The following is a 27,794-nucleotide window of genomic DNA, read 5'->3' as shown; positions in this document are numbered from 1 at the left end:
GAAGAGAATCAATGAAATTGCAGATGACAAATTCCCAGTTTTTCTTGTTGATAATCATGATTTGAAAATTTCAAGTATAAGCCTTGTCACTTTAAAAGTATCAGAAGGTGTACAGTAAGCCATTCTTATCCACCACTCTTACCCTCCCTGGCTTTGAAAAGCAAGCACTTAAAGGTGTTTCAAAAGGTTGATCTCTAATAGTAATAGTATTTCCTAAAGATGAACTGTGTTTACTCTTTGATTCAAGGGAATTAGACTTCAATAATTTGAGGGCAGTAGGATGAAATATTTTGAAAACTCTTGAGTTAATATGTGCATAAACTAAGTCAGTTGTATCAGCATAATTTTTTTTTTTGATACCAGGGATCGAACTCAGGACCTTGCACTTGTGAGGCAGGCGGCAGAACTATTGAGCTAAATCCCCGGTCCTGTATCAGCATAATTTGATTCAGTTTTCATTGAGAGCTGTGATTCCTTCTTCCTGTGGCAACATATATCACAGTAAAAGGCAAATATGAGCACACAGGAATTACCTATTTAGTTGAATTAATATAGTTGGACAGGAAAAATAAAAGAAGTAGGTTTGGTGAGGAAGCGTAATTTTTGCCTTTCCATTATTGCTTGATATTTTGGGTGCATAATAGTGGGTCCTACTATCTGCTTGGCATTCTAGACTGGTGTTGTAGTGGTAAACCAAATAGAAAAGGCCCTTGCCCTCATGGAGATGTTACAAAGAAAGAAGAATAACAAAAGAATAAATAAGACAATTTCAATATAAGTACTAAGTGTAAAACAGTGGGAAAGAAGCTATTGTATGAGTTTGGACAAGAGGTGGGAGTGATAAGGTCAGTGGTGGCAATAGTGGAGGTGTCTGGAAGTGTTTGGAATTGGAGTAATATTAGAGGTAGAACTAAAAGTACTTTGTGATGGGTTGGCTATAGGGATTGAGGGGGTGGGGAAGAAACAAAAGTCTCCTAAGTTTTAGACCTGAATAACTAGGTAGTTGTTGGTGCTGTTAACTGAGATGGGAAAATTAGGAGAGAAGCAACTGGATGTGGGAAGATAAATCAAAGGAGGAGAAAAACTGTTGACTCTAAGCCAGTATATTAGTGAAGATATACAAACTCATAAATGTATCCACTTGTAGGTACATAGAGATATACAGTCATTCAGTCCTCAGTATTCAAAGTCTATATGCGTCAATTTTCCTACCTACTAAAACTTGTAACCCCCAAGTCTGTCATCATAGAACTTTCATAATCACTTATGGGCAGACTCAGAGTGGCAAAATTTGAGTCATCTAACACACACACTCTTAGCTGTTGAACAAGTTGATGGTCTATCTTCTTTTATTTCAACTCTCATATTTTAAACAAGTGTCTTTTTTTACTATTTGGTGTCACTTCTTTTGCATTTTTATGCTTTTTGTTGGTGTTTCTTTAAAATTGCCACCAAGCACAGTACTGGAGTGCTGTCTAGTGTTCTTGTCTACCCATGAAAAGGCAATCCATGTGCCTTATAGTAAAAACCTGTAGATAAGCTTTGTTCAAGGCATGAGTTAGGGAGTACTGTTAGCTAGGAGTTTAATATTAGTGAATGAACAATATTCTTTTAAGTAAGGTGTCTTTAAGTACAGATACACATTATTGGTCAGTTAAGGAAAATGTGACCAAAGCCTTGCAGTAACCTGATGCTCTATCTCCCCTAGGAGCAGTGGTTCATTTTAGTATTTGATAATTCAGTATTCATGATGACTTTATAAACCTTATCTACCATAAAAAAATTTGTTGTTTATTTGGGTTCTGGTCTTTAGAATGGTCTTTATCTGGTATTATTATTGTACTTTCCTTTAAAATTGATTCACAACAAATGAATACTACTGTATTCAAACGAAAATGAACTATATTTTTCTGCTGAATTTTGAAGAAATGATTATCGTAGTGTTTTTGTAATTAAAATCTGTTGTATTTTATCCATTATTTTTAGTTTAGAACGTTTGCAGTATTTTGATGTGAATAGAGATTTAGGGATAGATAACTTGCCCACATTACACAGATGATAGGTGGAAGAACTTGATGAGAAATCAGATCCTCAATCATTCTTACTCCATGGCTCTGTCTTTACCACTTTAATAATTAGCACTAAGCTTTTTAGGTTATTTTCTGCAGTGCCAAAGGTAGAATATTACTTTGAGAAATAATTAAAAATAAAAGCTGCCACCCCAGTGAATTTTCTCTACAAATGTAGAAAAGAAATAGTTTTATTACTGAGTAAACATTCATTGACTGTGATGTGGTTACAGGAATGTGCTAAAGAGATTTCAAATAGAAATCTCGCCTTTTGATACAGCCAGGCAGATACAGTTCATATGTATGTGTTAATTGTCTGTATCAAAGGCTGGTTGGTTGGTTTTCCCAGATCTCAGGACTGAACCCAGAGCCTTGTGCATGCATGCTAGGTAAGCACTGTACCACTGAGCTGCATCCCCAGCCTCCTGTAGTGCCTTTATAACAAGCAAGAAGTAACAACCTGGAACCAGCAGCCTAGGTTAAACTCTGACAATGATAGGGTGAAGGCATCATCTTCTTGATAATCACATTTCAAAGAGATATTTCCAAGGTTTCCAAGGAGGACATTCCTGGGATGCAAAACTAACAAGATATACTTATGTAGCTCTTAAAAAGATTTACATATATCCTAAAGAGAAAGGATTTACAGTTAATGTTTCTAGAGAAAAAGCTACAACAAAAAGGAAGAGTCTTTTTCCCTTTTGGAAGCAGAGAAAATTCATTTGTGTGCAGGTTTTTGTTTGTATTTTAAGATTTGTTTAAACTAACCAACCTTTAATATAAAATGAGGCTATTAATAATTTAACTTCAGAGAACATAGTCTCTTCTTATTTGAGTTAATATTGCAAATGGGGTTTTTTAAAAAAATAAAATTATTTTACCTAAGAAGTGATCAGAGTGGTCTACCAGAGCAAGATAACCAAAGGAAGTGCACTGATTTAATGTTTCATAGTGTTTATATTTTGATGAGGGAAAACAAAATCAGAATACAACCACCCTAGTATTAAGCTGACACAGGTCAAAGGGGTCAATTAGGCCAGTGTGGCAAACTGAAATTAACAATCAAATTTTTGTTCACTTACTGCAGTAGTATAAGCAAGAGGCCAAAAGAAAAAGGGCTGGCTCCCCGAGGTTCGATTTTTTTTCCCTAAAGAATAGTGACATGTGAGGGTCAGTGACATGCAGTCAGGTTGGCAGGGAGTAACAGTCTCACTCCCTAAGCACTCTCCACAAAAGGATCTTGTTTTATGAGGAATGAGAGTAGAGGGCTAGGAGTAGAAAAGTACTGAGAGATGAGAAAAGAATTTTATTAATGCCTGCCTTACCCATAAGGCGATCTTGGCAGAAGATCCTGAAAAATGCCTCAGTTAAAGCCCCCAAGTAAAAAGCCCCTTATGGAGGTCTTTGGGCTAAGGATGTGAGCTTGGTTGACACTGGAGGGAATTAGTCCTTGACAGCAACTGCCTCCAGAGAGTTCAGTGCACAGGGTGTGTGTCTTACATGGTATGAGGAAGGTAGCTTTCCTCCACAAGGCTGCAAGGCAAAGCCCTTCCCTCTTGCTGGGCCTAAAGATAGTGCAGGATTTTGGCCTGGAGCTGGGAAAAATACAACTTTGAGAGGCTCACACTGATGCACCTTTGTGTTTCGTACCAGTATGATTATATTCCTGTAATTTTTAAAAACAAAACTGGCAACTCACTTTTGAACTTGTTCCTCATCTCCAGCAGGAATCTCTATCTACCATGAGATCATGGAAAAGCCTCAATAGAACACAGTTAAAAGCTGTAAGGTTTTTAACAGACTAAATCCCCGGCCCTGGAAATTGTTTTCATCTTTGGTTGTATTTCTTCACCATGCTGCTTTTCATTGGTGTTAGAGGGTGATTAGAAATTTTTTTTCTTCAGTTTTCAGGGATCCCTTCTAATTTGTGGTCTCTTGGGAGGACCTTAATGTTTTCCAGTGGCAATATGACTTAAAAATTTTTTAACTTTATGCACATTTGCACATACACATATAAAATGCCAGACTTTTAAGAGGCTAGCTGGATCATTGATTTAAGATTGTTATCTTAAACTAGTATCTAGGAAAACATTTTGTATTATTTTAATATTTTTCCTCCTTTAGATTACAGGAGCTTATCAGTCATACAAAAACCGAGGACACAGAGAAAAAAGATGAATCCAGCAAAGAAAGCCATCACCAAGCTCTAGTTGACCAGAGATACTCTCAGGTATTGAATAGCTGACAAAAACAGTGGTGTTTGTAATGGACTTGGTTTGGGTTGCAGTGTGATTCATTATCACTTGGTAAGGAATACTTGTACAGTTGTCCCTTGGTATATGTGGGAGATTGGTTCCATGATGCATGTGGATACCAAAGTCTGCAGATGCTCAAATAAATATATATAAAATAGCATCTCTACATTACATATACCTAATACAACATAAATGCTATGCAAATAGGCTGGGGATTTAGCTCAGTGGCACCTTGCTTGTCTTGCAAGAGCAAGGTCCTGAGTTCAATCCTGGCACTACAAAAAGTAATAATAATAATAATTGTCTAGCTAATAATGGCAAGAAAAAGCATATTGATTAAGAGTTTTAAAAGATAATGCTCTCCCTGAAGCCATTTTCCTTTTGTTTTTGTTGTTGCTATTTCATAAGTAAATCTATTTTTTAGGGTCCTTTTATAGTTTTTCTGTTGTTTAAATATTTACTCTATGTGAAATTTAATTTTCTATGTGGTGTCATGAAAGGAATCTAACATTACTTGATTTATAGATTATTTATTGAATATATCAGCAATTAAGTCTGGTAGTTTGAATCAGACCTGTACTCATATTTTATTGGACCTACATAAGCTTTTAAATTTTGAATTAATTAACATTCCTTTAAATATTAATATGTGTCCTTCTGGATGAACAACTTTCAAGTTATAAAATCTCATTGGATTGACTTTACAGATTAATATTTAGGGCCAGGGATTTAGCTCATTGGTGCTGCTGCCTGCCTCGCAAGCGCAAGGTCCTGAGTTCGATCCCTGATACCAAAAACAAAACATTAATATTTAGAGAAATGATACTTTTACAGTTTTGAATCATCCTATTCAGAAATATGTAATTTTATTTGGGTCTTCTTTTGTAGTCTTCAATAAAGTTTAACATACTTAAATTTAGTTCTCATATATTTCTTGTTAAGTTCATTTTGCAGGTATTTAATAGCTTTTATTGCTGTTGTGAATGGGTTCTAGGCTCCTTTCTGAAAACTGTTTATTTTAGTTATCTCTCTGTCAGAAGGAGTTCCTCTTTCCTGGCTGCCTTTGGCATCATTTTTTTCCCTCCTCTGGACTTTATCTGAAACATTAACACTTCAAAGATATTGGTAATGCAACTACACATCAGTGATCCTAGATCTCTACTCACTGACTGCAAATCTTGGAACTTGTCAGCCCCCGTAATTGTGTGAACCAATTGCTTATAATGAATCTGTGTGTGTGTGCGTGTGCATGTGTGTATGTGTATGAACTATATACAAACGTATATATGTAATGAACTATATACATTTTAGTCTTCAAATGATTAGATGCTATACCCACACACATATATTTTCTGTTCTGTTTCTCTGAAGAACCCTGGAAAAAAGTGTTTTAACATACATACATTTTTTAATATTTGTTTGAAAGTTTTTATAATGAAAAGTTGGGAGAAAAATGTCCATTCAGGTCTCAATCATTCATTCCTCATCCAATTCACAGCTTATTAAACTTGATGCCTATACTCTGTGTCTCATGCCTGGTCTGTCCTTTTGAAGACAAGCAGTGTGGCAAGGAATATGATCTATTTATTCTGTTTATTCCATCTTCTTTCCCTGTCCTTGGCTTTTCCAGGATTGGCAGTAAAGGGCAGATGGTGGGTGAGAATAGAGAGAGTAGAATCTTTGTTGACTGGTGCTAGTGTATTCTAGCACTAGTGTCTTGTGTATGGCTGATGTCCAAGTACTGCCTCTGTTTCTCTTTCATAGGATGCTTGTCTGTGTGTGTGCATACACATGCATTTGTGTGCATGCACATACATGTATATATGTTTATTTCCTTTCCACTAACTAGGGACTGTGGCAGTATATTAAGTTTGTGAGCAGTACATTTTCCAGTTGACTTATGAATTCCTCGCCTCTCCCAGATCCTTCAGCCATAGGCAGTTATTTCTTTTGAAAGCCAAGCTTAACTCTCTACCAGATTATCCAATTGGCCAGAATGTATTCTTACCCCTTCACAATGTAAAATAGCAGGCTTTTCTTATTGTGACCTTTTATATTGTGCTTCAACAACTGGGTAGTTCTCTTGATGTTGGCTATGCATCTGCTGTGAAATACAAGTTAGTACAGTGGCCCTGCTTCTGGGAGTTCAGTGAATATTATCTCAGAGCAATGGGGGTGACTGGTCCATGTGTCTCATTATCTACCAGTCCTTTCTGGGCTTTGCCATATGGCAGCAACACACTGGAGAGAGAAAAAGTAAAAATGATTAAAACCTCTTGAGAATTGGGCTTTGAACTGGCTTAACATTCTTTCTAGCACCTTCTGAGGGTCAAAGCAAGGACCAAGACCAGCCCAGATCAAGGGGTAGTGTCATACTGCAAATATGCAAGAATATAAGGACAAGAAATAATTGTGATCATTTTTGCCAACAGTCTAAGACAAAGTATATATACATACTGCTAAACATTCAAGTAATACACTTGGTTTGCTGTTCCTGTCATGAAGATTACCCTATGATCTACTGAAGCTCAGATATTATCAGTTCCCTATTCTCTTTGAGTTCTCCTGCTACCTTTTTAACCTTTGGCATGGAGGGGCAAGAGGGTACTATTCTCTGTTCCTACTCTAATTAATAATGTAGTGGAAGAATTTTTTTCAATTAAAATGGTATTCATGGATGAATTTAAATATAAGAAGTAAAATATTGAAATATACCCTCCTACACTAAAACAACAAAAAAACTGCTTTTAAGTATCTGAAGCCAAATTCCCAGAAGACCTGTTTGCTATAACTTTCTGTGTTAAGAAAAGAACAACAAAACAGTATTTTCCATTAGTTCTGTCTATTCTTTTAAAAACGCTCTTCTAGGTGAGCCTGTCTAACATTTTCTTTGATGGGCTGATCACCATTTAGGGTCAGTTTGATCAACTCTTACCCAGACTTACATGATGTGTCCAGGACTTCTTGTTAGAATGTGTGAGGCTTTATTAGTAACTATCTTCACTTTGAACTTGCCGAAGTTATGAAACAATGGAAAAGCCCTTTCTAATATCCTTATTTAGCTTAAATATGAGGGACAGAAATAGGGAAATGCAGGGAATGTAGTTAAGGATATCTGGATAATTACTATTCTTCACGTGGATTATAATAGGTCATTCATAACTGTTTATCAGGTCTAATTCATTTTAAAGTTCATTTTAGTTTTTCTTTGAAGTTTTTGGTTCTTTTTTTTTTTTCATTTTTTGTTTTTTGGTAACCGGGATTGAACTCGGGACCTTGCCCTTGTGAGGCAGGCACTGGAACCACTGAGCTAAATCCCCAGCCCTAGTTTTTGGTTCTTATTAGAACTTCTACATTTAACCATGTTAATTAAGCTACTGTATTACCAACAGATTACAAGTGTCAAATCTCATTAACACGTTCACAATGTGGTCATAATTCTCATGTCTTGCTGCTGGGCAGCTTTGAATCACAGTGGTACAAGCCAGCAGGAACATCTTAAAGAGCTTCTTGATACCTGAACTTATGAGCTCTGAAAATGATATTATGTTGACATATAAAGCACTCCTTTAATGTATATCACTTTATAGGACTAGGATAAATATTTTAACTAAAAATACTATATTTTTTAAGGTGCTATGTAGCATCAATTCAATTATTCACAATCCAAGAGCTCCAGTGATAATTTATAAACAGAGCAAAGAAGGAACCCAACATTTTAACAAAGATTTTGTTCAAGACTGTGGATTTGAACATCTTGTTCCTATAATAGAAATGTGGGCAGATGAACTGACATCCTTGAAGGTAAGAGTTTGAATATTCTTTACATGCTTTGAAAATCTACTGCACTCTGTGGACCTTATTTATAAGACTTGGCTTTTGCTCTATATAAAGCTGTAAAAGTTTGCCTTATCTAAACCAGTAACCCTGCTACTTATGTGTTGATTTTAAGTACTGTTAATATGACGTCATTACTGATAAGTTTGCTTCTCCCAGAGTTCAGCCAAACAAGAAATGTTTAAGGTCCATTGCCTCATTGAAAATCTATAATAGATCCATCTGTGCACTTTAAGGCTTTTCTGTGTTCTACCTTTATTTCACTCCTATGCATATTTCCATGTTGCAGATTTTCCTGGCCTTTTCTGTTCAGACATAATGTCTTCTTCATTTCATTTTAATTTGGGATATTTTCCTTCTTTTCACATTTTAAGTTATTTTCCTTCTGTGAGTTGAGTTTATATTTGTCTGTTCTCTAGAGCAGGTAATAGTCAACTAGCATCCAACCCTATATTAATTCTTCTATCTATTCATGGGACATTAAAATGTATTCACCTATTGCTGGGTGTAGTGGTGCATGCCTGTAATCCCAGCACTCTGATAGGCTGAAGTAGGAGGATCACAAATTGGAACTCAGTCTGAGTGACTTAATGAGACTCCATCTCAAAAAAATAAAAATAAAAAGGTTGGGAATGTAGCTTAATGCAGAGGCCCTAGGTTCAATCTTCGGTATTATACCCAAAGTATTTATAGTTATTTTGTAATCTTTATAGTATAACTTTAGGCTTTTTCAATTTTTGATAACTTCATTAAGAGGTGAATTGTTTTAAAGTCAGTATTTAATTTCTGTGTCATTTAAAGTTTAGATTTTTTCAGTAATTAGCCCTACTTCAATAAAGACATGATTCAGTAACAGTATTGGTCAACGGAAGTCTTATGTGAAGTATAAATGATGCAGAAGATATATGTTAAGAATGTGTAAGCTTAGCTAGGGGTGGTGGCAGACACATGCCTATAATCCCAGCTACACAGGAGATTGAGTTAGGAGGATCAAGAATTTAGAATCAGCCTGGGAAACTTAGCAAGGCCCTTTCTCCTTTCCCCATTTTAGCTTCTATCTATAAATAAGAACATATGGTTTGTTTTTATGCATCTGGCTTATTTCACTTATAATGTCATCCAGTTCCTTCTATGTTGCTGTGACAGAATTTTTTTGTGGCTGGATAGTATCCCATTGTATATATACATCATATTTTCTGTATCCATTCATCCGTTGTTGGAAATCTATGTTGATTCCACATCTTGGCAATTGTGAATAGTGCCTCAGTAAACACGTGAGTGTTGGTATCTCTTTGACATTATTAATGTCATTTCCTTAGGATATGGACCCAGTAGTGGGATTGCTGGATTATGTGACAGTTCTCTTTCCAGTTTTTTAGAGACCCTCCAGACTGTTTTTCACAATAGCTATACTAATTATTTGCATTCCCACCACCAGTACGTGAGAGTTACCTTCTTTTGTTTTTTTAAAAAAGATTTTATTGGTAATTTTAGTTATGCATAATGATAACATTCATCATAGGGAATCTGGACCTCTACATGATATATCTTGCTTCCTATTTTTTTCCCATCTTCTTCCCTTCCCTTTAACCCCTCTTCCCCTCCTTATTTACAAAAACTTTGTTTCCATTTTTCCTTCTATTTTTTTCTTGTTTCTTCCTTTCCCACTCTCCCCTAACTTGTGTCCCTTCCCATCTGAACATTTTCTTTCCATCTCCCAATATCTATTATGCATTTTTGTCCTTATTTACACTTTCAGTTTCTCACACCAGAAAAACAATGTATTTATTTATTTATTTTTATTTATTTATTTTTTAAATTCTTTTATTGGTACATTGTAGGTATACAACACAATTACATTTCTCATTGGGAATTGTACCTTTACAGAATACATCTTGGTTCTTATTTTGTCTCCATTCCTAGCCCTCCCTTCACCCCCTCTACCTTTCCCTATTTACGAAGACTTTATTTCCATTGTTTCCATTTCTCATCATTTTTCCTTTCCCTTCTTTCCTTTGCCCTGCCCCTCCCACTATCCCTACCCCTTTGGACCTTTTCTTCCTATTTTGCATTATCGATTATTCATTCTAATCATTGGTACATTTTAGGTATACAATAGAATGACATTCATCATTGGAAATTTGCACCTTTACATAGTCTCTCTTGGTTCTTATTTTTCACCCTTACCCAGCCCTCCCTTCAACCCCTCCATTCCACCCTATTTACAAAGATTTTGTTCCTATTTTTCCATTTTCTCATATTAATCCCATTCTCTTCTATCCTTTCCCCTAGCCCTCCCACTTCCTTCCCCTTTGCTCCTTTTCTTCCTATTTCACATTACCTATTATACATTTAGTCCTTATTTACACTTTCAGTTTCTCACACCAGAGAAACTATTTGGTATTTATACATGTGTGTCCTATTTATTTAACTTAAGAGTATCGCCTCAATGTTAATCCACTTAGCTATAAGTGTCTCTAATTTCTCTTTTTTTATGGCTGAGTAGTACTCCATTTTATAAAAATCCCACATTTTCTGTATTTAGTCTCCAGTTGATGGGCATTTGGGCTGTTTCCAAGTTTTAGCTATCACAAACTGTGCTGCTATCAACAGGGGCACACATATATCACTGTGGTATGATTCTTTTAATTCTTTGGGGAAGATCCCCAGCAGTGGAATAGCGGGGTCAAATGGGACTTCCAGTCCTAGTTCTTTGAGGTATCTCCATACTGATTTCCACAGTGCTTGCACCAGTCTACACTCCCACCAGCAGTGGAGCAGGGTTCCTCTTTCCCCACAGCCCCGCCAGCATTTGTTATTGGTTGATTTCATGATAGCAGCCATTCTTTCTGGAGTGAAGTGGAATCTCAGCATTGTTTTCATTTGCATCTCTCGAATGACCAGTGATGGCGAACATTTTTTCAAGTATTTATTTGCTATTTCTACTTCTTTGACTGAGAAATGTCTGTTCATTTCAGATGCCCATTTTTGGATTGGGTTTTTAAATTTGGGAGGTCTGATCTTTTTAAGTTCTTTATAGATTGGAGATAGTAGACCTTTGTCTGAGGAAGAGCAGGTGAAGATTTTTTCCCACATTGTGGGTTGTCTCTTCACACTGCTGGTGGTTTCTCTTGCTGTGCAGAAGCCTTTTAATAAGAAGAGATCCCATTTGTTGATTGTTTGTGCTAGTTCACGGGCAACTGAGGTTTTGTTCATAAAATCTTTTCCTACTCCAATGTCTTCAAGGGTTCTACCTATCCTCTGTTCCAACTGGTTCAGAGTTTCTATTTTAATATTTAGATCTTTAATCCATTTTGATTTTAGTTTAGTGCATGGTGAGAGATATAGGTCTAGTTTTAATCTTTGGCAAGTTGAAGCCCAATTTTTCCAGCACCATTTATTAAAGAGGCTATCTTTCCTCCAGTGAGGGTGTTTGGCTCCTTTATCGAAGATGAGATTGCTGAGTGTGTCTGGCGTTGTTTCTGCATCTTCTAATCTGTTCCACTGGTCCTTGGGTCTGTTTCTTTACCAGTACCATGCTGTTTTTATCACAGTAGCTTTGTAGTAGAGTTGCAGGTTGGGGATTGTGATACCCCCTGCCATGTCTCTGTTACCTAGAATTGCTTTTGCTATTCTGGGTCTCTTCTTGTTCCAAATGAATTTTTGGATTGTTTTCTCAAGGTCCATGAAGTATGCTGCTGGGATCTCAATTGGAATTGCATTAAATCTATATAGCAGTTTTGGAAGTATGGCCGTTTTCACTATATTAATCCTTCCTACCCAGGAGCAGGGGATGTCTGTCCATTTTCTCATATCATCTTCAATCTCTCTTTTCAGAGTGCCATGGTTTTCAGAGAAGAGGTCTTTAATTTCTTTCATTAGGTTGATTCCTAGGTATTTCAGTGTTTTGGATGCTATTGTGAAAGGAATTATTTGCCCTATTTCTCTCTCAGTTAGTCTGTCATTTGTGTAGAGGAAAGCTATTGATTTTTGTGTGTTGACCTTGTATCCAACTACTTTACTGAATTTGGTTATTAAGTCTAGAAGACTTTTGGTGGAGTTCTTGGGGTCTTCTATATAGAATATCATGTCATCTGCATATAATGACAATTTGACTTCTTCATTTCCTATCTTTATTCCTTTTATTTTTTTCTCTTGTCTAATTGCTGTGGCTAATGTTTCCAGAACTATATTGAACAAGAGTGGTGATAGTGGACATCCTTGTCTTGTTCCTGATTGGAGTGTGAAGGATTTCAGTTTTTGACCATTTAATATGATATTGGCTATTGGTTTTTCATAGATGGCTTCTATCAGTTTGAGGTAGAGACCATCTATTACAATTTTTTGTAGGGTTTTTATCATAAATGCATATTGGATTTTGTCAAATGCTTTTTCTGCACCTATGGAGATAATCATATGGTTTCTGTCCTTGGCTCTATTGATATAGTGTATTACATTGATTGATGTGCGTATATTGAACCATGCCTGCATCCCTGGGATGAATTCCACTTGATGAGGGTGTATGATCTTCTTGATGACCTTCTGCATTCTGTTTGCCATTATCTTATTAAGGATTTGTGCATCTATGTTCATTAGTGAGATTGGCCTATAGTTCTCCTTTGTGGTTGGGTCTTTCTCTGCTTTGGGGATCAAGGTGATGCTTGCTTCCAGGAATGAATTTGGGAGTATTGCTTCCCTTTCAATTTCACTGAAGAGTTTAAACAGTAGTGGGAGCAGTTCCTCTCTAAATGTCTTGTAGAATTCAGCAGTGAAGCCATCAGGGCCCAGGCTTTTCTTAGTTGATAAGTTTTTAATTACATTTTCAATTTCATTGGTTGATATTGGGTTGTTCAGAATTTTTAGGTCTTCTTCGTTCAACTTTGGTAATTCATATGTATCTAGGAATCTGTCCATTCCTTCTGTGTTGTCCATCTTATTGCCGTATAGGTTCTGGAAGTAGGTATTGATGATCCTCTGGATTTCTGCTGGGTCTGTTGTCATTTCACCCTTTTCATTCCTAATTGTATGAATTTGGGCCTTTTCTTTCCTTTTTCTGACAAGATTGGCTAAGGGTTTATCAATTTTGTTGATTCTTTCAAAGAACCAACTCTTGGCTTCATTGATTTTTTGTATCATTCTCTTAGTCTCCATTGCATTGATTTCTCCTCTGATCTTTATAATTTCTTCCCTTGTATGAGCTTTGGGTTGTCCTGCTCTTCATTTTCTAGAAGCTTGAGGTTCAGCATCAGGTTGTTTAATTGGGCTTGTTCTGTTTTCCTAATATGTGTATTCACTGCTATGAATTTCCCTCAGAAGACTGCTTTCATTGTGTCCCATAGATTCTGATATGTTGTATTGTCGTTGTCATTTAATTGAAGGAACTGTCTGATTTCTTCTTTAATTTCCTCTGTTACCATTGGTTATTCAGAAGTATGTTGTTCAACTTCCACGTGCTTATGAAATTTTTTGAGTTTCTTTTGCTATGGATCTCCAATTTCATCACACTATGGTCTGATAATATACAGGGGATAACTTCAATTCCTTTGCACTTACTTAAACATGTTCTGTGTGTGAGTATGTGGTCTATTTTGGAGAATGACCCATGTGCAGCTGAGAAGAATGTGTATTCTGATTTTGTGGGGTGGAAGACTCTGTAAACATCTGTTAAGTTCATTTGTTCAAGAGTTCGATTGAGTTCTAGTATTTCAGTACTTATTTTTAGTCTCCTTGATCTATTTGTGATGGTGGGGTGTTGAGGTCCCCCACTACAATTGTATTAGTGCATATATGACTCTTCATGTCCATTAGTATTTGTTTTATATAGTTGGGTGCACTAGTGTTTGGTGCATAGATATTTATGATTGTCATCTCTTCCTCTTGGATTTTTCCCTTTACAAGGATGTAGTGTCCTTCTTTGTCTCTCTTAATCAGTGTTGGTTTGAAATCTACTTGATCTGCAAAGAGGATAGCTACTCCTGCTTTTTTGGGGGTTCCTGTTGCATGCAGTATTGTTTTCCACCCTTTAACTTTCAGTCTATGAGTTTCCTTTTGAATTAAGTGTTTTTCTTGTATGCAGCATATTTTTGGATTTTGCTTCTTGACCCATTCTGCCAGTCTATTTCTTTTGATTGGTGAATTGAGACCATTAATGTTGATGGTTATAACTGAAATGTATTGACTTGTCATTGGCATGACTTTTTCTTTTTGTTGGGTTCTCCCCCTTTACATTTAATTTCTTGTCATGCCAGATGGGTTCATTCTGCTTTGCTTCCTGGGGTTGTGATCCTCAATGTCTGTTCCTAGGATATTGTGTAAAATTCTTTGGAGTACTGGTTTGGTATTCATGAAGTTCCTAAGGTGCTCTTTGTCATGAAAGTATCTTATTTCTCCATCCGTTTTGAAAGATAGTTTTGCAGGGTACGTCAGTCTGGGTTGGAGGCTGTTTTCTTTTAGGGCTTGGAATATGTCACTCCAAGCTCTTCTTGCCTTGATGGTTTGTGTTGAGAAGTCTGCTGTGATTCTGATGGACTTTCCTTTGTATGTGATTTGTTTCTTTTCTCTAACTGCTTGTAGAACTTTGTTCTTCTGTTGAGTTTCTGGAATCTTAACAATTATATGCCTATGTGTAGATTTTTTTTGATCAAGGCTATTTGGGAGTCCTATATGCCTCACTTATCTGTATGTCAAGCTCTTTTCCCCTGTTTGGGAAGTTTTCTGCCATTATTTCTGTGAAGAGATTTTTTTATGTCATCTGCACTCTCCTGTTTCTTCATTGACTCCAGTCAGTCTTATGTTATTCTTCTTTGCATCATCTAGCAGCTGCTGGATTGATTTCTCATGTTCCCTTAGAATTTTGAAGCAATTTTTCTTTTCCTGGTCACTAATTGCAATCTTATCTTCTCTATCTGAAATTCTGTCCTCACATTGGCTCATTCTGCTGTGTAGACTTTCAATGGAGTTTTTAATCTCCTGGAAATCTATTTGCATCTGTTTTATGGATTCCATTTGTTTCCTATGTTGGGATTCCATCATGTTCCTCAGCTCCTCTCTAGATTTATTAATCATGTCTTGCACTAGGGAAACAATTTCTCCTGTTATCTGAGAAATTATTTCTGATTTCATTTTTTCCAGATCCCCTTTTGTTGCCAGTTCAGTGGGTCCAGGTGGTTGAGTATCAGAGTGTTCCATCGCATTTCCCTTTGGGGTTGCTGTAGGTGATCTGGAACTCTGGTTTTGAGACTTATTTACGTGTTTTCTCATTTCGACTGGGGCAGGGGGCTGTTGGCACCTGCACGGATTAACTCCTCTGAGCTGGGAGAGGTGGGACAGGGGCCAGGAGCAGCGGTAGGAATGGTGGCCCAGAAGACCTTTCCTTGTGGGCTGGGAGCAGTGGGAGGGATGGAGTCCGGGAAGCCCCTTCCTCTGGTCCAGGAACAGTGGCATGACGGCTCAGAAGCCCTTACCTCTGGGCCGGGAGCGGTGGGAGGGATGGTGGCCTGGAAGCCCCTTCCTCTCGCCAGCAGTGGTGGGACAGAAGGTGGCCCAAAAGCCCTTTCCTCTGGGCTGGGAGCAGCGGGAGGGATGGTGGCCGGGCAGCCCCTTCCTCTGGACCAGGAGCAGTGGGACGGCGGCTGAGAAGCCCCTACCTCTGGGCCGAGAGCAACGGGACTCAGTACCATTGTCTGGTCCTCCGGTGACCTCTGCATCTTTGTAGTGTGGAACCAGGTGTCTGTACAGAGTAGCGGGGAGGGGGGGGTTGTCCAGTGGATTGTTGCCGGGCCGCAGGCTGATTCTGCGTGTTCCACATGACTCGGGACCTCGGTAGGGCGTGTGCAGACCTGTCTGTCTGCAGCATGCTGATTTGGCACGTTCTGCATGACCCGGGACCTCGGTAGGGCATGCACAGACCTGCCTGTCTGCAGTGGGCTGATTCGGCATGTTCCCCGGATTTCATTTTTTAGAATACTATTGTGACAGGTATGTTTCCTTAGATTCTCAGTTTGTTATTTGGGTACAGGAATGCTATTGATTTTTGAGTGTTCAGTTTGTGTCCAGCTAAGCTACTGAATTTGGTTACTAAGTCCAGAAGTCTTTTGGTGGAGTTTTTGGGGGTCTTGTATTAGAGTATCATGTCCTCTGCAAACAATGATAATTTAACTTCTTCCTTTCCTGTCCTCATTCCTTTTATTTCTTTCTTTTGACTAATTGCTCTGGCTAACTATATTGAATAGGAGTAGTGATAGTGGGCATCCTTCTCTTGTTTCTGATTTTGGAATGAAAGCTTTTAATTGTTATCCATTTATTATGATGTTGGCTGTTGGTTTGTCATAAATGGCTTTTATTAGATTGAGATAATTCCAGTTATCAGATTGAGATAATTCAAATTATCAGATTGAGGTATAGTCCAGTTTTCTGTAGGATTTTATCATGAATGGTTATTAGATTTTGTCAAATGCTTTTTTTCCCCTTGGTACCGATACTCAAACTCAGGACCTTGTGCTTGCCAGGCAGGCACGGTGCCACTGTGCTAAATCTCAATGCTTTGTCTGCATCTGTTGAGATGATCACAAGACTTTTTATATGATGGTTCTGTTTATATGATGTATTACATATATTGATGTATGTATGGTGAACCATCTCTGCATCCCTGGGATGAATCCTACTTGGTCATGGTGTATGATCTTCATGATGATTTGCTGCATTGTGTTTGCCAATATCTTAATGAGGATTTTTGCATCTATGTTCATTAGGTAAATTGGCCTGTAGTTCTCTTTTTTGGTTGGATCCTTCTCTGCCTTTGGTATCAGAGTAATGCTTGCTTCCAGAAATGAATTTGGGAGTATTGCTTCCCTTTCAATTTCATTAAAGAGTTTGAGAAGTAGCGGTATTAGTTTGTCTCTAAATTCTTTGTAGCATTCAGCAGTGAATCTGTCAGGACCTGGTCTTTTCTTTGTTGGTCGGTTTTAAATTACATATTCAATTTCATTGACCTATATTGTTTTACTTAGAATTTTAAAATATTCTTCTTTCAGCTCTGGTATTTCATTTCATTTGTATCTAGGAATCTGTCCATTCTGTATTTTCTCTCTTATTAGAATATAAGCTCTCAAAGTAGGTATTGATAATATTCTGTAGGTTCTGTTGTGATTTCACCCTATTCATACCTAATTGCATGCATTTGAGTCTTTTCTTTCTTTTTTTTGATAAGGTTGGCTAAGGGTTTGTCAATTTTATTTAATCTTTCAAATAACCAACTCTTCAGTTCACTGATTATATTGTTTTCTTAGTCTCAATTACATTAATTTCTACTCTAATCATTATAATTTTCCTTCCTCATACAATCTTTAGGCTTGACTTGCTCTTTTTTTTCCAGAAGCCCGAGGTTCAACATTAGGTTATTTGAGCTGGCTCTGTTTTTCTGATACGGGAATTTGCTGCTATAAATTTCCCTCACTGGTCTGCTTTCACTGTGTTCCATAAAGTTCCAGTATGTTGTATTGGCATTATTGTTTAATTATAGAAACTGTCTAATTTCTTCTTTAATTTCATCTGTGACCCATTGGGTTGCTCAGGGAGGGTATTGTTTAAATTCCATGTGTTTTTGAAGTTTTTGCGGTTTCTTTTGATTTCCAATTTAATTGCACTGTGGTCTGATAATGTACATGGGATAATTTTTCCAAATTCTTTTTTTTTTTTTTTGGTACCGAGGATCAAACTTGGGACCTTGCAGTTGAGTGGCAGGGGGCGGAACTACTGAGCTAATCCCCAGCCCTATACATGGGATAATTTTAATTCCTTTGCATTTACTTAAACATGTTCTGTGAGATAGTATATGGTCTATTTTGGAGAAAGTCCCATGTACAGCTAAGAAGAATGTGTATTCTGATATTGTGGGATGGAACACTCTATAGACATCCTAAGTCCATTTGTTCAAAAGTTTGGTTCAGTTCTGATATTTCTTTGTTAATTTTTTTTTCTCTAGTTGATTTATTTATGGCAGTGGGGTATTGAGGCCTCCCACTATAATTGTATTAGTGCTTATTTGATTTTTCATGTCTGGTAATATTTGTTTTCTATAATTGGGTGCATTGGTATGTGGTGCATATATATTTGATTGTTATCGCTTCCTGTTGGATTGTTTCCTTTATGAGTATGTAGTGACTTTCTTTGTCAGTCTCAATCAGTCTTGGCTTGAAATCCATTTTGTCCACAAATAGAATAGCTACCTCTGCTTTTTTCCCAGTTCCTGTTGCATGGAATATTGTTTTCCATCCTTTGACTTTCACTATATAAATTTCTTTCTTAATTAAATGTGGTTTTTTTTAGTGCAGCATATTATTGGATCTTGGTTCTTGATATATTCTGCCGGTCTATTTCCTTTGTTGGTGAATTGAGACCATTTATATTGATGGTCATAACTGATATGTATTGACTTATCCTTATCATGTTATTTTCCTGGTTTTGGTCCTTCACCCCTTTTTCTTAATCTCTGTTCAATTACTTGCCTGGCCTAGTGGATTCATTCTTTTGGGGTTCATAGAGTTGTAGTCCTCATTATTTCTTTCTAGAATGTTCTTCAGAACATTTTGGAGTTCCAGTTGGTGTTCATGAATTTCCTCAGGTGTTCTTTGTCATGGAAGTATCTTATTTCTCCATCAATTTTGAAGGATAGATTTGTGGGGTACATCAGTCTGGGCTGGAGTTTGTTTTAGGGCTTGAAATTCTTCCTTCCAGGCTCTCTTTTACTTGAGGGTTTGTGTTGACAAGTCTGCTGTGATTCTGATGAGCTTTCTTTTATAGGTGATTTGTTTCTTTTCTCTAACAGCTTTTCATATTCTGTTCTTATGTTGAATTTCTGGAATCTGGACTATTATGTGCCTTGGTGTAGATTTTTTTTACAATCATGGCTAATTGGAGTTCTATATGCCTCACTTATCTGTATGTCAAATTCTTTTTCCATGCTTGGGAAGTTTTCTGCCATTACTTCTGTAAACAAGTTTTTTATGTCATTTGCGCCATCTCCTTTTTCATGGACTCTGATCAACCTTATGTTGTTGTTCTTTGCATCATCTAGCAGCTGTTAGATTGATTTTGTGTAGTCCTTTGCTATTTTTAAGAAATCCTTCTTTTCAGGATCGCTAACTGCACTCCTGTCTTCTATATCACATATTCTGTCCTCACTTTGGCTCATTCTGCTGTGTATCCTTTCAATGGAATTTTTCATCTCTTGGATATCTGTATGAATCTGTTTCATGGATTCCATTTCTATAGTATGTTGGTGTTCATGATTTTCCTAAGCTCTTCTAATTTTTTTTTTATCTGTATCTGCTCTAGAGTCACTAATCATGTCCTTCATTATGGTCACCATGGGGTTATCTGAGAAAATATTTCTGATTTGTTTTTTTTCTAGAACTGCATTCATCTTCTTTGTTACTTCCACTCTTACCACTTCAAAGAGTCCAGGCAGGTGGCTTATGAATTGTTCCACCTCATTGCCCCCTGGGTTTGCCTTTGGCGAGCTGAACATCTGGGGTTGTGTCTTGCTTCCATGTCTTCTCATTTTCTTTTTTCTTTTTTTAGTTTAATTCCTGGTTTGATGCTTGCAAATTTCTTATGGCAGGTAGCTTTATTGTTAGTAGTGAGAACTCCTCTGAATGACTACTTTTTAGAGATGTCCTCTAGGTGTAGCTGGTTTTTGAGTTTTGAGTTGGTTGCAATTTATTGGGGATGAGCAGTTGCTGTTTATTTGGCCTAGCCCCTGATTTCTTTGGCACCAGTCTGTAATATTGTTTATGAACATCAAGCAATCTCAGTCTTGGCCTACCAGGAAGAACAACTGATTAGAACAGTTATGTCACCTTGCCTAAAATAGCACAATCACTAATAACAATAGCATCAAACAGCCTTGAAAACGACAAACTGTGGTAACTATTAATTTGCCACTTTTAACTGTATAAAGTAGATTTGTGGTTATATAACAAAGTTTAAAGCAAAGCAGAGAATTCTATTCAGTAAATATGCCTCCAGTATGGCAATTTCACCCTCAGGGAACAAAATTTTAAATGGGTTAGGGGGAAAAATAGAGAAATAGAAGAAGAGGAAGAGAGTAGAGACAAGGATGCAGAACAGAGGAGGATTATGCAAACTTTGGGAAACTGGTGAAGACAAGAGGGAAAGAGAGAAGGATGAAATAAAAACAAGAGCAGAACAAAACAACCACAACAAAAAAGAAGAAACAGGGCCGGGGATTTAGCTCAGTGGTTTTGCTGCCTGCTGTGCAAGCGCAAGGACCTGAGTTCAATCCCTGGTACCAAAAAAAAAAAAAAAAGAAGAAACAATGTTCACACTCATATAAAAACAAGACCAAACAATCAAGAAAAAAACAAAAAAAGAAAAAGAAAAAAAGTCCACTTTAGAGCATGTCTTTCTCAGAGCACAGATCCATGTTGATGAATCCCAGCAGCCCAAATGTAGATTTACGGTGAGGTACAGGATAATCCTAGCAAGGTTGCACCTTTAGTTACACTGAAGTTCAGGCAGGTTTCTGGCTGTGGTGCTGGAACCTGATTTGTTCAGCCTGCAACAATCCATGTGCCTCCTGCCAGCTTGAACTTGTCTCCTTGACCTCCTGATGATTTGGACTTGGTTCCACCTCAGCCTGATACTGGGAGCCACTAGATGAGCCAACTTGAAGTTGCTCTGAGTTCAGAGCTCAGTTGGCCCCTCTCTAAGATGGTGAATGGCCAGTTGTCCTCTCCTGTGGCACGTCTGAACCCAAATAACTTACTAGCCACTGCAGTCTGCTGCATCAACTCCTCTGTTCCACTGGTGTGTTTCTCCATGGAGGCCTCTGGAGTCACTCATAATCAGTGTGCTTCTGCAGGTTCAAGCCACCCCTCCCACAAAGTGAGTCAAGGCTCAGGGAGAAAGCACCACTTACCACCTCCTTCTACACTAAGGTCTCTCTCTTTACTTTCCTTGTGGGCTTCAGTTCTCACTTCAGATCCTTGCTGAGTCTTGGGGACCCACTTTCCTCTTCCTCATCCTCACATTGCTGTATTCCAGCATCTGGACACCAGATCCTGGAGAGGCTGTTTTTCTGCTGTTCACCACTCTGCCATCTTCCCAGAAAAAAATATTTTTTTTGAGACAGGGTCTCGCTATATCGTCCAGGCTGGCTTCAAACCCATGGTGATCTTCCTGCTTCAGCCTCCCAAGTGCTAAGATTACAGGTGTGTGCCACCACACCTGGCTGAGAGTTATCTTGTCTTAAAAGAATATTATTCATCCATCAAAAGGTGGTAAATTCTAAACCATACCACAACAGGGGTGAATGTTTTGAGAACATTATGTTAAGTGAAAGAAGTTAGTCATCAAAAGACAAATACTGTATGATTCCATTTATTTGAACTATTATAATAGTCAAAATGAGAGACTGAAAGAATGGTGGTTGCTAAGGGAGGGGAGAATGAGGAATTATTTAATGAGTAGAGTATTTCAGTTTTACAAGACCGAGATGGGGAACAGATAATGGTGATGATTGAACAAAATGATGAATCTGTTTAATAACACTGAACTTATACTTAAAAATGGCTAAAACTGTAAACTTTATTTTATTCACAATAAAAAGAAATTTGGTATTTTACCACAGTAAAAAAAAACTGAGAGCACGTCCAAGAGAGCAAGTGGACAGGTAAGCTGGAAAAGGCTTGAACTATTTATTAAAATAATAATACCATCTAGTTTCTTTTGTTTTAAAGGATTTGTATAAGTCCTTGAAAATACTATCTGCAGACCTGGTGCCTTGGCATAATTTTAAGAAACAGGATGAAAATGAAGGTGTCAGAGTTGAAAATTTGTTGTTTATGGTAGATACCATATTGGAAGAAGTTGAAAATAAGGAAAAGGTAATACTAAATGTTCACACTTTAAAGTTTTTAATAAACTATTTGGGATTATGTTAAGATGTGAACTTTTTTACTTCTTCTGAACAGGACAGCAACATGCCAAACTTTCAAACTTTGCAAGCTATTGTCTCTCACTTCCAAAAATTATTTGATGTGCCTTCTTTAAATGGAGTCTATCCCCGAATGAATGAAGTTTATACTAGGCTTGGAGAAATGAACAATGCTGTGAGAAACCTCCAAGAACTCTTAGAATTAGGTGATGACCTTTTGTCATTTTTGGCTCCTATTTAAGAAGTATTCTTCATAAGTTACAAAAAATAGATAAAAATTTTTAAAGTAAAAAAAATCAAGGGTAACTGAAGCATAAAATGTTTGATGGATGTAATGATTTTGGAAATTCTCTCTTAAAATATCCTGTGCTTTTATTTCTCTTTTGCAGATAGTTCATCTTCATTGTGTGTACTGGTAAGCACAGTTGGAAAATTGTGTAGGCTGATTAATGAGGATGTGAGTGAGCAGGTTAAGCAAGTATTAGGACCTGAAGACCTCCAAAGGTATATGTTTGAAAAATAATCATTCAGAATGCTTGGAATGGTGAAATTAAAGATATGCAAACCTTCATGTTATTTACTTTTCCTATTTAGAACAGCACTTTTAAAATAACCTGATAGCCTAAGATAATCTCACCCCCTTAGAAACAGAGAAAATGTCAAGTATTCAAGATAAAGTAGATTGTAGGGCCTGTAAGTTTACATAGGGGGAATCAGAAACTCTTCAGCATACTCCTGTTCTAAGGGAAAGTTATATATAGTGAAGTTTAAACCTCTTAAACTACTTCATGGGAGTCCTATTTTAGGACATAACATAGACAACTGAATAATTAATCACTAACAGTATACATATTTGCAAGTTTACCCAGGAAGAACCCTTCTATAATCTGGCACTTGAGTGTTTGGTATTTGATGCTTTTAAAAGGAACATATATTCCACCACTGGTCTTTATCCCCACTCTGGTAGTTTTACTGACTGTTAATGCTTTTTCTTCATTTTTAATAGGATATTGGATATAAAGGCCTATTTTTAGAAAACACTATAAAAGTATTGTTCTCTAAAAAGTCTTGGGCTAACTAAAAAGTTTGTCATGTTATAAATTTAACAGATTACACTGACAATAAGATGCTTTTCTAGAAAAGTGATATTAGATGAACAAAGAATTAAAAAAGGAAGAATTGCAGTAATTGATCATTAAGTTTATATTTAAATTAGTAGAATAGCTTTTTTCCACTTGGAAGATGTTCTGTTTGCAGCCACCTTTGTCCAGTCAAATGCAAGGAACCCTAAGTTAGAAATTTGATGTAAACTGTGCATTTTTTAAACAGCATTATCAACAAATTGGAAGAACATGAAGAATTTTTCCCAGCATTTCAGGCATTTACTAATGATCTACTTAAAATCTTAGGTAAGATCTCATTGTTGGTAAATTTTGACTCTTATTTGGCTTTGAAAGAAGAATGGTCTTTAGTCAATTGGATTAGTGTTTTTACCTTGAATGCTTGATAAAAAGTGTCTGGAACCCACTAATACTGGAAGTTGTCAAATACACTCCTAACTTGACGTTAGAGTTGTTTAGGATCAGTACACAGAACAGAGAAGTGATGAGCCTTTAAGGAGATAGGGACTGCCCATCCCTAGCTCTGTCTTATTCTAATAAGAAATCTTGGGGTATGTTTTCTTAGCACTGGGGATTGAACCCAAGGCCTTCGCACTGAGCTACTTTTCCAGCCCTTTTTTGTATGTTTTGTTTTATTTTTGGCACAGGATCTCATTAGGTCCTTAAGTCGCCCAGCTGGACTTAAACTTGTGATCCTTTTGCCTCTGCCTCCCAGAGTGATGGGATTATAGGGGTATGCCACCATGCTTGGCTAAGAAATATTGATAAAATTTATGATTTTGCAAGGGCTTTCCTTCTTTATCCCCTTTTTTCTTTTAAAAATTTCTATTCTATGGTGATAATGTAAAGTAGTAAATATACATAGAAAGTGATGAAGTATTGCACTTATAAGATTAGTCACAGTGAAGACTTCCTTAGTAATATTATCTCTTAAAAGGGAAAAATATAATTTGCTTAGGAATCTTAGGCAAAAGAGACTCAAATATAATTACATATGACTACAAAATCAATTTAACTGTTTTCAGAGTTTAAAATGATTTATTCACTAATATTTTTTTCTGTGTAGCTCATTGAAAATATTTTTTGCTTTTAATGAATGACTTCTTGATTTTAGGAGAAGAAATGAGGCTTGGTAGTAGGAAGATAAGGGAATGATTAAATTCAAACTTGGTAAGAAGATTAATAAATGAAAGAAATATCTGACTGGAATATGTAGCCTGGTGAATGTAACAGGTTTTATGAGTGTTTTTTTAATAGGCTGAAAGCAAAGGAGACAGTGAATATCTTGTAGGCATGCGAACATACTAGAAAAGATCCTAGTAAGTCAAAGTGTAACTTGAAAGTTAAGGTATGAAATTTGTTTAAGTGTGTTTACTAATATCCTGAAGAGCTTTGTTTCATAGAATGATTCTACTTGCTCTAGAATGGCCACTAAACTTAACAGTGATGTACTAGTCACTAATAAATACTATCTTGCACATTAATAAACATTACATGTTCTTGTAACTCATTTTAGATCCTTTTATAGAAAGAAACTTCCTCATATTATGACATTTAATATGGTTCACATAGATCATTTGCTTCAGAAAGTCAAGTTTGTTTGCAGATGAAGTCTGCATTTGGTCAGAGTTGAAATTCTGAACTTAAATATTATGTTTAACATTGGGAAAGTTAGATCTGTTTGACAGAGTGTCATTAAGTGTCATTCAATACAGAGTGGTGTACTGAATACCAGATAAGGAAACTGTCTCCAATAGATTTTTTAAAAAATATTTTCTTTTTCTTATAAATCAGTATGATTGGCTGAGAAAATTCTCCTATCAGCCAGTGTTCTCTGTGAGGTTCATTTATAAGTCAAGTGTCTCATTTAGTGAGAAAATGAGTGTGGTTTCAGAATGAGGTAGGGATAGGAAGCCGGGGAATAATTTGATCTTGTACCTTACCACAGTGAGCTAAATTTTCTGTTGTATATGTGGGTCCAGACAAGTATTCTGACTTGAGTCAGAAACAAAGAACTGATGGATAAGGGCACAGAATGGATCTTATATTTAGGCCAAAGGAAGAACAATGAAAATCTAGCTAAGCAATGGAGAGAATGTTGAGCTCCATGGAGAATATTTTATGTAAAAGAAATGAGTTTTTGAACAATGGCCTAGCAGAGTAAGCTAGAAAAAAAAAAGTAGTGGGTATCCAGAGACTGGCGTTGGGTTTTACCTTTTCTTTTGAGATAGGGTCTCATTAAGTAGTTCAGGCTGGCCTCCAACTCACAGTGATCCTTCTGCTTCAGCCTCCTGAGTGCTAGGATTACAGTCAGGCGCCCCTACATCTGGCCAGGTTTTATCTTAGTAGGGATAATACTAAGTCTAGATAATAATAGAAGGGAATTTCCTTCTTCAGTAAGGAATTTGCTTCTTCAGTGGCCAGGAGCTTTAGTGAGTGAATTCTAATTTAGGATTATTGGAATAAGATATCTTTAGAAAGAAAAATAAAATTCAAAAGAACCTAAATTGGTCTGTCTAATAAGCCTGACCAGGCTAAATGCAATAATACATTATACTTGAGGTTGATTCTCTAAGGTCCCTGGCATCTCTTACTAGATAGATCCTTTTCATCCTAAAAGGTAGACCTGTAAGTGTTCTACTAGTGAGGAATCTTCCTAAGACAACCAAAAAGGAGCACAGTGTTCTGAGAAGAAATTCCTAAGTCCTCAGGTAGAGACCCAGGAAAGAGATGCCTCTCTCTGGGATTTCACTGGCAGCTCACCCATGTAGTTATACAGATCTGAAGAAGCACAAATACAACCATGGCTAGTTGGATCCGTTAATCAAAGCATATTGCTAATAAGGTTAGTGTCAGAGTAAGAGGACTTGTAGATGGGTGGTAGCTTTTATAAACAGATGCCCTATGAAGCATCTGTCTCTGAATCAGTGATCTATCTGCATTGTCGGGGAGAAGTTTATATGCACAAAAGTACCTATACCCTTATGTTTGACATTTACCTCTCCATAGAGGTTCTCATTTCCTCTGAGCTTATCACTAGAAAAAGTGTCTCTTATTTATTATTCTTGTTTTTCCATTACAGAAATTGATGACTTGGATGCCATTGTACCTGCAGTAAAGAAATTAAAAGTACTTTCATACTGAAACAAATCAAATCATTTTAGTATGTAAAGTGCATTTTTACCATTCTAAATATTATGTAGGATTGATCTTGAAACAAAGAGTATAACATATATTTGCTTTCAGAATTCATCCTCTTAGTACTGGGTGATTCTCCTTATAATTTTTTATTAACTTTGAGATTCTTTTACAAAAATTAGCTGCTCAGTTAAAATAGTAAATTAACTTTAGATCCCTTAATCATTTTGTAAGCAATTCTTGAGTGCTTAAAATGTAGGGTAGAGTTTGTGAGTAAAAGACCCAGGGAGAGTGTAAGTAATAGAAAAATTGTATTTAAGTTCAAGGTTTACTCACCTTTGGGTCAGGGCAAAAGGAATGTCAAGTCCAGTCAGTCGTAAGCTACTGCTTTCCTGGCAAGGATTAATTGGCATATTCCATTAAGATATCCCTCATGGCAGTTATCTTTTCAGAAGGAGAAAGAAAAAAAGAAAAAAAAGTTTTATCTGTTAGGATAGGAAGTGAATCATGGGATAAAATAGATGAGTAGATAGAAGTCCCTCTTTTTTAAAAAAATGTCTCTTTTGCAATCTTGATGTAATGTGCTTTTTATAAGGGGATATGATCTCAAATAAAATTTTTGTAAAACAATTTCCAAACATAAGTGTCCTTAGTGGCTTATTTGTATTATTTACAAATAATGAGTCATATTCTGCCTAGGCTGAGTGTTTCTTGGGCAACTGGTTTTACCCTTTGTGCATTTCACATAAAAAGTACTATCCTTACGGATTTTCACTTATTCTGTATTCTCAACATTCAGTCTGATTTTTAAAAATTAATTTTATTGGTACATGTTAGGTATACAATATAATGACATTCATCATTGTAGATTTGTACCTTTACATAATCTATATTGGTTCTTATTTTTTCCCCATTCCCCTGCCCTCCCTTTAACCCCTCCACCCCTCCCTATTTACAAAGACTTTCCCTTTTTTCCTTTTATCATATTTATTCCTTTCCCTTCTTTCCTTTCCCATATCCCTCCCACTTACCCTTCCCCTTTGTACCTTTTCTTCCTATTTCACATTATCTATTATACATTTTGATCCTTATTTACACTTTCAGTTTCTCACACCAGAGAAATTATTTGATATTTACATGTGTCTTATTTATTTTACTTAAGAGTATGGCCTCAATGTGCATCCATTTAGCTATAAATGTCTCTAGTTTCTCATTCTTTGTGGCTGAGTAGTACCACATTTTCTTCATCCAGTCTCTAGTTGATGGGCAATTGGGCTGTTTCTAAGTTTTAGCTATTACAAACTGTGCCACTATGAACATGGGTGTGCATATATCACTGTGGTATGATTCTTTTAATTCTTTGGGGAAGATACCCAGTAGAGGAATAGCTGGGCAAAATAGGACTTCCAGTCCTAGT

At 36.7% G+C, this 27,794-nt stretch overlaps 1 protein-coding gene across 15 annotated transcripts in view; it reads left to right on the top strand.

The window, feature by feature from the left end:
- The window catches only part of Cep70 (centrosomal protein 70), a 58,424-nt gene extending 31,417 nt beyond the window's left edge, over positions 1–27,007 (top strand). For 8 of the 15 annotated variants that reach the window (XM_004834325.3, XM_021249375.2, XM_087186215.1 and 5 more), the window contains 6 exons: positions 4,194–4,299; positions 7,958–8,128; positions 21,922–22,068; positions 22,156–22,324; positions 22,508–22,622; positions 23,448–27,007. In XM_004834325.3, coding sequence (XP_004834382.2) covers positions 4,194–4,299; positions 7,958–8,128; positions 21,922–22,068; positions 22,156–22,324; positions 22,508–22,622; positions 23,448–23,625 — 886 coding nt within the window. In that variant the 3' untranslated portion in view covers positions 23,626–27,007. The remainder of the gene's footprint in view (positions 1–4,193; positions 4,300–7,957; positions 8,129–21,921; positions 22,069–22,155; positions 22,325–22,507; positions 22,623–23,447) is intronic. The other 7 variants (XM_087186217.1, XM_004834323.4, XM_004834322.4 and 4 more) reach the window with 3 other exon arrangements.
- The last annotated feature ends 787 nt before the right edge of the window (positions 27,008–27,794 follow it).

This window comes from Heterocephalus glaber, unplaced genomic scaffold (genome assembly GCF_053883595.1).
Source record: "Heterocephalus glaber isolate CG9 unplaced genomic scaffold, H.glaber_assembly_v1.0 deba00001504, whole genome shotgun sequence".
NCBI classification, from domain to species: domain Eukaryota; kingdom Metazoa; phylum Chordata; class Mammalia; order Rodentia; family Bathyergidae; genus Heterocephalus; species Heterocephalus glaber.
Note: the sequence above shows the minus strand (reverse complement) of the source record. Positions and strands in the feature narration are given on the sequence as shown.